Below are 11407 nucleotides of genomic sequence, written 5' to 3' on the forward strand. Positions count from 1 at the left end.
GTAGTTGGGTCGGTGACGACCAGCGAATACCTGGTGTTGTATGTTTTTAATGTTTTTTGCTCGTATTGCGGCATCCCTCAACAAGTATATGTACGTCACGGTTCCGGATTTCGAAAAGCCACCGGTTTCTATACCCCTGGCTGCTGGAAGGCTACATTTAACGGTAGTAGCCATGAAGGGCAGGTCTGCTTTTGTTACTTGCTTCTAGTTTTCAAGAGCTACATTAGTCTTCAGGGCCTTCAGAGGTCAGAGCCTGAAGCTCGTAGTGGTCTTAGTGGCATGGTCCAGTGCACGTGCGGAGAAAAGCGGAACTTACAGCCTTCTGGCTGTGGGTGAGATAAGTAAAGTACATGCACGGAATTGCGTGGGAGGGGGGGTCATTCAGGCATATGGTTATCCGGACCCGGCGGAGCAGTATCTGAACGTATGATTAAAGAGTAGAGATAATGAAGGGATCTTGAAGTAGGTATTCAAGACCTTGCCCAACACGTACTTTAGCGTCAGGACCGCCATCGTCTTCAGCTTTACAACCCGACCTTTTTCAATACAATTTGCATGAAATCCTCCATATCTACCGCAAACTCTTTGGGCCGCTCCATCGCTGCGAAATGTCCTCCCTGTCTAAACCATCAGTAAAAGCCAAACATTTGGAAGAAAAGAAAGTGTAGCATACGCTTTCATGTTGCCGGTAAAAGACAAGCTGGCCCTTCTTCTCGACCACCTTCCTGGGGCCAGGAGTCGGCTCGTACTTGAACCAGGAATACCCAAAAGGTTTGTCGTAAAACGGAATGTCATGAACATATCCGCACAGAAATGTGTCACGATACGTGTAAACACAACGCGGAAGGGTGTCGGTAAGCCAATAGAGTGTAACAGTTGTCAAGATGTGGTCTGCGTCCAGATGATGCTCAGGCCACTCGAGATGTTTCTCTCCGATCCTTTGCATTGTTAGTCGAACCCGTAAAAAAAGCAAAGAAGATCATCATAGGAACTGCTCACCAAGCCAAATATGCCAAAGGGCTTGATGACAAGACCGCTCCTAGTGTGGCTGGACGTGTGCTGTTCATGATGGCAGCACCCATTGTGGGTGTTGCAAAACGTTTTCTGCTAGACTCAACGGCTTCCTTCTCCCAAACGGTCAGATCAGGATCGGTTGGTTCAACTTGATCAAGGGAAGGAAGAAGATTCACTAAAGGACGTGAGTATTTCTAGGTGACAGGGAATAAGCAAGTACTAACAGTGAATTCCGATCACAGAGGAATACTGCGATGCAAGAATACCAGCAATGAGGCACCCAACGTCTCCACCTTGCACAACATACTGGTCAAAGTTCAGCATACTCAATCCGGTGTTGATGATTCGCGCAGCATCTTCAGCTACCCAGGCGTTATCTTGAGGCGGGCCGGAGCTGAGGGTGTAGCCTGGCAAAGAAGGCACAATGATGTGAAATGGAAGAGCATCTGCGTCGTACTTTTCTCGAAAAAACTCAAGCGTTGGTAAGAATTCGAGAAAGCTCCCTGGCCAGCCATGCAAGAGGACCAGCGGGATTGCGTTCTTCTTCGCGGAGAGTAGCGCAACAAAGTGGAGATCAACCGCGCCTTTGTGATCCTCAACCCTAATCATGTAGTTGGGGAATGAATTAATGTATCGTTCTTGTGCACGCCAATCGAACTTCGTCAACCAATAGTCTTTGATTGAGGTAAGCCATTGGTGCGAAACGCCATAACGCCCAGCTGTGTGTTGGTTCTCCCAGGTCAATGGGCCTATGCGAGATAGGCGAAGAAGCTTCTGGAGCTGCGAGTATTCCTCATCTGGGAAGTTGAGGTGAAATGGAGTCGCTGCATCAGGTAGCGAATACGGCATCTTGTAGGTTGACGACAGCGAAACCGATAGCTGAAGGCGGAATGTCGTGACACGTAGGAATGCAGGAAGACAGAACAGACAATGCTCATTATTTATAGTTTGCCGCCGTTGACAGGCGTCACTATATTGCCGTAAGAGGAAAACAATCAGTGAAACAGGCCCCAAGCCAAACTAGTATTCATAAACCTTCCACTAATAAAGGCTATTTCTTGAGGCAAGTGTCCCGACGGTTTGTTCTAAGCAGAACCAGCAGATGTATCCATAGCTCGTGCCTAATCTATCATTTAGCGTGTACCCAGCGTATACCGCCGCCTGGCTGATTGTAGATAGGCTACCTTTAAAGAGCCAATTCACCCCCATGCATATCCGTTTAAGCCTTGTGGGACGGACGCTCGCTTCCATAATGATACGCCGTGGTATAGAATTGTCATGGAAACTTCAAGGACACATCTGACGGCGTTCTCACCATTCAAGTCGGTTCTCTCTCAGTATAACCATGTTTCCCTCCGTCCGTTCCAAAATGCAACGCCCACTACTTTGGGCTGCCAATGCTACCACGAGAAAGGCACCCTCTGCTCCATTTAGAAGAACCAATGAGGGCCGAATTATTAGTTAGGTCAGTGACGACCAGCAAATCCCTGATATTGAATACACGGGGAGATGCTGCATTTCAGTGCTATGGTATGATGGGTAAGTTTAGTGCCTATATCAGGTAGTTCTCAGCTTATGATCATAGCTGGTGTAGATTTATAACGCGATTGGCTAAGCACTTGCCTGAGTGTAAGGAGTACCAGTGCTTAGATCAGCTTAATTGCAAGCCAGAAGCTACCTAACATAGGTATCAACCTTTTGCCCGCAACTAAAGTAACGCTCTGCATCATGAGGGGGATAATGGAGTCGAAAGGGGTTACGGATGCGCATGACTTGCCGTGAGGATTGAATTATGGGTGAACTACTTTAGTGTCAAGCAAAAAGTAAAACCCATGTAGAGTAGATGTGGCTGTGCTTCCTTAAATACCTCAGCGACGAGTCCTTTAAAGTTCTTGTGCACTGTCCAGCACAAACCTGGCCAGCAAGAGTCACTGAGGTTGTGGACCGATGCTCCCCACTACCTCGAGAGTTCAAGCTTGTCCCTTCACCATAGTACGCTGACCCCGACCTAGTCGGTGAGAGAAAAGGCAAAGCGCTCATGAGTGGGGCTATCCGTACATCAACCCTCCTGGATCCTTCTTCGCGTTAACATATTTACCTCTGATACTGCTGTTGGAATGCCGACCGGATTGTTGATGGGAAAATGGAGACGATGGTCTGGCTGGGCCAATTTGGTCACACGGATCCATCTCCATCAGAGTGGGTCCATTTAGCCAGCCATATCGCCGCCTTTATTAATTGCTACCCTCTACCTTCACTTACAGTCTATTGCGTTAGTAGCATTTGTAATTAAATAATGCATCCATACATAAGGGCAAAATGCATACTATTACAAATTCGCTACTTTTTCACTAGTAGAATTACAAATTATAGAACTATTAATATTAAAATACCCTTATATTACTATTACTATTACTATTACCTACTACTTAAAGTAAAACTAACGTACATGCATAGTGAGCGGATCAACATAGTGAGCGGATCACCTTTCTCTACCTTCCTACTATTATTGTAAGTTAATTCAGCAGCATCGTACGAAATCAATTAAAACTACTTATCATCCTCTTCTTCAGAGGTCTCCCAAACTACCTGACATGTTCGTACGTTATGTCCAGTCTTTCCGCAATTGCCACATCGCCGACCGCGCAATTCACCCCCCTCTGTACGAGCTCCCTCCTGACGCACATTTTCGCCTCCAGCATCAACAATACCCTTCTCTACCCGGATTGCCTCTGCTTCAGCTGCATTAAGGGACCCTCCAAGACGTAGTTGGGTTTTTTTAGCCCTCCGACGCTTGCTTAGTATCTCATTTGCCGTACGAAGCCCACGGCACTCAGCTTCAACAAGAGCTAGTTTGTGTGCTAACTTGCTAATACCTTTAGCCTGCAAGTCAACTACTTCGTACAAATGGGTTGGTGAGCTATGTTGATGACTAGTAATCCTTTTCTTAAGTGATGCAGAGCTTCGTACGGCGTCATGTGCTGTAGTTGGTGTCTTTGGGTCCCAGGAGCCCTGGCTGCTTGGGCGTGAGTTGGATGGTGTTGGCGTCTTTGGCTTGAAATCCAGCCGGGAAATAACTACTTCTGGGTTAAAAGGGACAAGGCCAGCCTGTCTAAAGCCAGCTCGTACGTTTTCTTCACCCATTGAAGTAAAAAAGGCTGCCTTAAAGGCAGGAAAGAAATCGTCCTTAGTAATGTGCGTAATCTGCATCCGCATCATTTTCTCAATTTCCTTGCCGTACGACGCCTTTAGTGGACTAAAACAGCCAACATCAAGAGGCTGGAGCTCGTGCGATGAATGGGGAGGCATGCAAAGAGCAATAATGCTGTGTTCCTTGCAGTAATCGTCAAACTTGGTGGACTTGTGGCTGTTGTGGCCATCAAGGATTAGGAGCCGGAAAGCACCCTTCGTACGAGACTTTGTGCACTTTTCAAAATGCTGTAGCCAATCTAGGCCAATCTCATTTGTAGTCCATCCATTTTCGCTAGGGTGGACGCGCCATTGGGGTGGGAATTGGCCATTGGTATACCACGAGAGGAGGTGATATTTGCCCTTGACGATGACGTACGGAGGCAGCGCCCAGCCATCTGCACATACGCCCTGAATGACAGAAACCCATTCGCGATTGCCAGGCTGCTTCGTACGAGGCCTTCCCTTACGGTCGGAAGTTGTAACAACCTTTGCGTGCGACAGCATTCCCATCAAGAAGCCTGTCTCATCAAAATTGTAGATATCGTCATCGTGGATTCCGTACTTTGCGATTGTGTTTCGTACGAGGGCAAACCAGGCCTGCACAATTGCAGGATCCTCAGCTAATGCCCTCTGATAGTCGATTCTACGTCGAAAACGCGTCTTTAGTTGTGGTTGACGTCGTACGAAGTTCTCTGCCCATCGGGGTCCAACACGCGTCGCGTCGCGTTCGTCAAGGAGGCAATCAGCCATATCTCGTACGTCGTCAAGTCGCGGTGGAAATCCTCGATCGATTAGGTCAATAACTCGTTCAAGAATCACTGTTTCTTCTAGCTCAGTCATCTTCATTGATTTCGATCGCGTTTCTTGTCGTGGTAGTCGTCCGATGCGTCGGTAGTTAAGGGTTGAGAATGGGATCTTGTAGATAGAGGCTGCTTTTCGTACGGATAGTTTTGGGTCTTTTTGGATAGCTTTAAGTGCAAGAATAATGCGGCTTTCATTTGAGGAGGATTCCATAGTCGTGCGTAGAGGAAAGTTGTTGTAAGGAGGAAAGGTAAGAAAGAAGGGGAAAGTGATCCGCTCACTATGTTGATCCGCTCACTATGCATGTACATTATTAATTAAGTTTAGTAAAAGGAAAACAACTGTAAAAATATTAATTATATACTTTTGCAATAACTTTAGTACTATAGATAGTAAATAGTTAATCTTACTATAGGCTACTATTACTAAGTAATTTAAATTAATTAATTAATACTTTTTAAATATATTTTTTACTATTAAAATTATATATATAGTTAGAATAATTGTATTAGCTTTAAGTACTCTAGTATAGTTAAAAATAGTAGTAGCTATAAATAAGCTAACTAGAGTAGCTAAAATACTATTATAAAAGCTTTATAATTACCCTCTATACTTTAAAGTAAAAAAGGCTATATTAAATAAAATAATTAATAAAGTTGTTAAATAGGTAAAGTTAAAAGAGAGGTTATTTTAGTAGCTAATAAAGTATTATTAATATACTAATTAAATAAGCTATTATAATAGTAGTAAGTAAAGCCCTAATACTAATTAGTACTTTATTATTAAAAGGGAGTACTTTTAGCTTATACTATACAACTTTAAATTATAGTAAGAGGTAATACTAAAGTAGTAGCTAAATACCTCTATTAATAACTCTCTACTAAGTATAGTAGTAGCTTTTGCTTAATAGTATACTGCAAAAAGTATAGTAAAAAGTAGAGTAAAGAGTATAATAAAGTAGAGTATAAATAATAAGACTACTATAGGCTAGCTAATTAAGTTAACTGTAATATATTTAATAGGTAATAATACTATAGGAAATATAGTAGTTAACTTATCCTTTAGTAGTAGTAGAGAGTTAAGTTAATTAAAATAGCCTTAATACTTTTAGTCTCCTCCTCCTTAGTAGTATTAACTAATTAACTTAATACTACTTAAGCTACTACTATAAATACTATTAAGAAGAGCTAATTTAATACTATTATTATTACTATTGCAATACAAAGAGAAGTTACTATTAAGTAGGTAAATTAAAGTAAGTAAATTTATTAAGTAGTTTATTAATTAAGAAGGTAATTAATAAGTAAGTAAAGGTAGTACAAATAAGGCCCTTAAGTAATTCAAATTAATTATATTTAGTCTTATAATTATCTAGTAATTACTAATTGTATACTTTTTAGAGTTAAGTATACCTATTAGCCTTATTAGACTACTAAAGTAGTTAATTAAGGATTTTCTTATTATATAGAGCTTTTGCAAGTAGTTGTAATAATTATTAATTGCAGCTAATGCACTTAAGTAACTAAGTAAATTATTGCGTATTAGTAGCCTAATTATTAAAGAGAATAAAGTTAGTAAAGGAATTAAAGTTAATAAAGGGACTATTTAAAGTTACTTTATTAAAAAAGGGAGATTTAGTAAGTATATATACTCTTAATTAATAACCTACTAATTAACTACTTTTATAAATGCACTATTTGTATTCTTACCTCTAGGGCTAAGCTTAATTTTATTATTAAGCCTCTAATTAAATTAATTACTCTCTAATAATTTTTAAAGTTAATACTTTAATATTAATAATAATAATAATTGCAAAAATAATACTATTAATCTACTAAGTATAAAAGCTGCTAATTTAATTTAAATTAAAGATAGTACTTTATTAATAGAGTTATATTTAAGTAGTAAATGGGTAAAGAGGTAGGTAAATAATAAGAGTAATAGAGAGGTTAGTAATTAGTAGATGTACTGCAATAGAGATTTTACTTTAATATAAAGGGCCTATAAGGCTATTTTTAATATATTATTTTTATTATTTATTTTAACTATAGCCTATTTTAATAATAGTAATTGTATTACCTCTAAAGTACTCTTAATACTACTTTAGTTAAAATATACTTCTATATTCTGCGCAATAATAAGGTTATTAAAAATCCTTTCTATACTCTTAAAGTTAATAAAGGAGTAGTAAAAGTAGCCTTCTATTTACTTTATCCCTTATTTAATTTCTACTATGCAGTCTACTAATAGGTCTTTAAAGCTTTAATTATTAGCCTTATTCTAGTTCTATATAGAGTATTACTTTTAAAATAGCCTCTTTAAATTACTAAAAAACTCCTTAATTAAGTTAAAGTCTAGTAAGTATAGAGGGAGAAACTTAAGAATAATACTAGTAGTATTATAGACTTCTTTAATATTTTATTAATAATAAAAACTTATATTATTTATTATAATAATTAATCTTAGTATAGGAAAGGTATTATACTTTAGTAATATACTCTATATTATTTATATAAAGAAGCTATTACTATTTATTATCCTTAAGTATATTATAATATTAATAATACTATTAAGAGTAAGAGTTAGTAAAATTTAATACTATTACTCTTATTTAAGTATAGTTATTTAATAAACTATAAGACTTTTTAGTACTTATTCTATTCTTTACGCACTTATATACTTATTAATACTAGACTTATTAATAAATATAAGCTACTATAAGTTATACTACTATATATAATATAATTAAGTATATTAAAAAATTTTATTTTATTAAGTAGTAATTAAATAAATCTTTTTTAATATTTACTTAGCTACTTAAAGTTACTAGTTAAGAGTTAACTTATAAATAATTATACTAAACTATTTAAATAGGAAATTTAATATTTTATTAAAAGTAAAATTATTATAATATACTAAAAGCTCTAATAGTTTATATAATTACTAAATTTCTAATTTTATTTAATTATACTTTATAATAGAGTATTTCTTTACCTACTTAATTACTTAGTATTAATATTACTACTATCTTATAGTCTAAATAGAGTATTCTATTTAAGTAGCTACTTTTTTATTTATCTTCTCTATTAATATTAATACTTAAGTTATCTTTCTCTACTTATTCTTATTTAGTATTAGTACTATTATTTATATTATATTTAATTAATTTAATATTTAGTCTAATTAGCTAGTAGTAGTAATAGAAATAATAGAGATAATAAGAATAAGAGTATTATAAGTATTATAAGCTTTATAGGCTTTATAGACTTTACAAGCTAATTATCCCTCTCCTCTATAAGAGGGTATTAAATTGTATATAGTAATAATAGGGGAGAAACCCCTATAGTAATTAAATTAGTAATTCGTACTAAAGAGTAGTTTATATAGAGTTTAAATAATGTACATGCATAGTGAGCGGATCAACATAGTGAGCGGATCACTTTCCCCTTCTTTCTTACCTTTCCTCCTTACAACAACTTTCCTCTACGCACGACTATGGAATCCTCCTCAAATGAAAGCCGCATTATTCTTGCACTTAAAGCTATCCAAAAAGACCCAAAACTATCCGTACGAAAAGCAGCCTCTATCTACAAGATCCCATTCTCAACCCTTAACTACCGACGCATCGGACGACTACCACGACAAGAAACGCGATCGAAATCAATGAAGATGACTGAGCTAGAAGAAACAGTGATTCTTGAACGAGTTATTGACCTAATCGATCGAGGATTTCCACCGCGACTTGACGACGTACGAGATATGGCTGATTGCCTCCTTGACGAACGCGACGCGACGCGTGTTGGACCCCGATGGGCAGAGAACTTCGTACGACGTCAACCACAACTAAAGACGCGTTTTCGACGTAGAATCGACTATCAGAGGGCATTAGCTGAGGATCCTGCAATTGTGCAGGCCTGGTTTGCCCTCGTACGAAACACAATCGCAAAGTACGGAATCCACGATGACGATATCTACAATTTTGATGAGACAGGCTTCTTGATGGGAATGCTGTCGCACGCAAAGGTTGTTACAACTTCCGACCGTAAGGGAAGGCCTCGTACGAAGCAGCCTGGCAATCGCGAATGGGTTTCTGTCATTCAGGGCGTATGTGCAGATGGCTGGGCGCTGCCTCCGTACGTCATCGTCAAGGGCAAATATCACCTCCTCTCGTGGTATACCAATGGCCAATTCCCACCCCAATGGCGCGTCCACCCTAGCGAAAATGGATGGACTACAAATGAGATTGGCCTAGATTGGCTACAGCATTTTGAAAAGTGCACAAAGTCTCGTACGAAGGGTGCTTTCCGGCTCCTAATCCTTGATGGCCACAACAGCCACAAGTCCACCAAGTTTGACGATTACTGCAAGGAACACAGCATTATTGCTCTTTGCATGCCTCCCCATTCATCGCACGAGCTCCAGCCTCTTGATGTTGGCTGTTTTAGTCCACTAAAGGCGTCGTACGGCAAGGAAATTGAGAAAATGATGCGGATGCAGATTACGCACATTACTAAGGACGATTTCTTTCCTGCCTTTAAGGCAGCCTTTTTTACTTCAATGGGTGAAGAAAACGTACGAGCTGGCTTTAGACAGGCTGGCCTTGTCCCTTTTAACCCAGAAGTAGTTATTTCCCGGCTGGATTTCAAGCCAAAGACGCCAACACCATCCAACTCACGCCCAAGCAGCCAGGGCTCCTGGGACCCAAAGACACCAACTACAGCACATGACGCCGTACGAAGCTCTGCATCACTTAAGAAAAGGATTACTAGTCATCAACATAGCTCACCAACCCATTTGTACGAAGTAGTTGACTTGCAGGCTAAAGGTATTAGCAAGTTAGCACACAAACTAGCTCTTGTTGAAGCTGAGTGCCGTGGGCTTCGTACGGCAAATGAGATACTAAGCAAGCGTCGGAGGGCTAAAAAAACCCAACTACGTCTTGGAGGGTCCCTTAATGCAGCTGAAGCAGAGGCAATCCGGGTAGAGAAGGGTATTGTTGATGCTGGAGGCGAAAATGTGCGTCAGGAGGGAGCTCGTACAGAGGGGGGTGAATTGCGCGGTCGGCGATGTGGCAATTGCGGAAAGACTGGACATAACGTACGAACATGTCAGGTAGTTTGGGAGACCTCTGAAGAAGAGGATGATAAGTAGTTTTAATTGATTTCGTACGATGCTGCTGAATTAACTTACAATAATAGTAGGAAGGTAGAGAAAGGTGATCCGCTCACTATGTTGATCCGCTCACTATGCATGTACGTTATTTATCTCTTTATTAAGTAGTATTACCCTTAAAGTTAGCTTTAAATATAATCCCTTATTTCTTTTAATAATTACTTATTCTATTATATAGCTATAATATTACTAGCTAATAATATCTTTAGTTACTATACAATTTAAAAAAGGTAAATAATTAGTACTAATACTATACTAAGAAACTAGAGCTTAATTAAGAAGTATATATTTATCTTATAAAGCTTAAGGAGTAAAAGTGCAGCTATATTTTATTATTACTATAAGAGTAATAAAGTATACAACTATAGAGCCTATAATAAAGTCTTAAAGGGAGTTTTAAATAGATTATTAAGAGTATTAAATTATATAGTTATTTTGCAATTATTAGAGTCTTTAATAACTTTAAGATAACTATAAGTGCAGCCTTTATTAATTATATTATTTTTGTAGCCCTAAGACTTTTACTATTTTATACTCTTTTTGTAGTCTTTATTAATTGTATTATTTTTGCAGTCTTTATTAATTATATTAACTTTATAGTTTTTATTACTTATATTAATTTTGCAGCCTTAAGACTTTTACTACTTTGTGTTACGACCCGTCAAACATAACAGGACCAGGGGACGCCCCCACAGGGCGTCTGGCGGTTACGAACAAGTTATAAGCAAGCAGACACGGGAAACAAGGGTGACTCCTCCGGAACGGAAGAACTATGGTGCAAGGTCACGTGGAGATAAGGAAGTGAGCAACTGATTATGCGTGAGCACGATTGATCACGACGTGAGCGCTCACGCGCCCCACTTCGAGTGATCACTCCATACAACACCTGGATTACTGGTAATCAGGTGTAAGCCAAAACCTCAGCAACAGACACACGGGACTTGTATATAGGATGGACTTGGACGAACTCAAGGACAGACTTCCATAGCTCTTCAGCAATCAACTTTGTGATTATCCCCTCGGATACTCTCGGCACCCTTCACTAGTGACATACGTTACAAGACCTTTGTTGAGTATACGACTGATCACCGTATCCTCTGAAGACCTGATCCTTTCAGCACGACTTACAGCACTGTTCGATAGCATCGTTGCCTCAGCTTCTGCCAATAGACACTACCACGGAAAGCCGACCGTAACACTTTGCACCCCTTTCTATAACTTTCTTTAT

General features: G+C 38.9%; 1 protein-coding gene across 1 annotated transcript; it reads right to left on the reverse strand.

Annotated features, from left to right (window-relative positions):
- Positions 1–524: 524 nt before the first annotated feature.
- Positions 525–1863, reverse strand: CH63R_06191 (Epoxide hydrolase; the record flags this gene model as incomplete). The annotated part of the gene is made up of 4 exons (XM_018301166.1): positions 525–617; positions 674–938; positions 1000–1189; positions 1239–1863. 4 exons carry the CDS (start codon positions 1861–1863, stop codon positions 525–527), a joined length of 1173 nt encoding a protein of 390 aa, XP_018159016.1.
- Between the last annotated feature and the right edge of the window lie 9544 nt (positions 1864–11407).

The sequence above is a fragment of the Colletotrichum higginsianum genome, chromosome 4, assembly GCF_001672515.1.
Source record: "Colletotrichum higginsianum IMI 349063 chromosome 4, whole genome shotgun sequence".
Lineage (NCBI taxonomy): Eukaryota > Fungi > Ascomycota > Sordariomycetes > Glomerellales > Glomerellaceae > Colletotrichum > Colletotrichum higginsianum.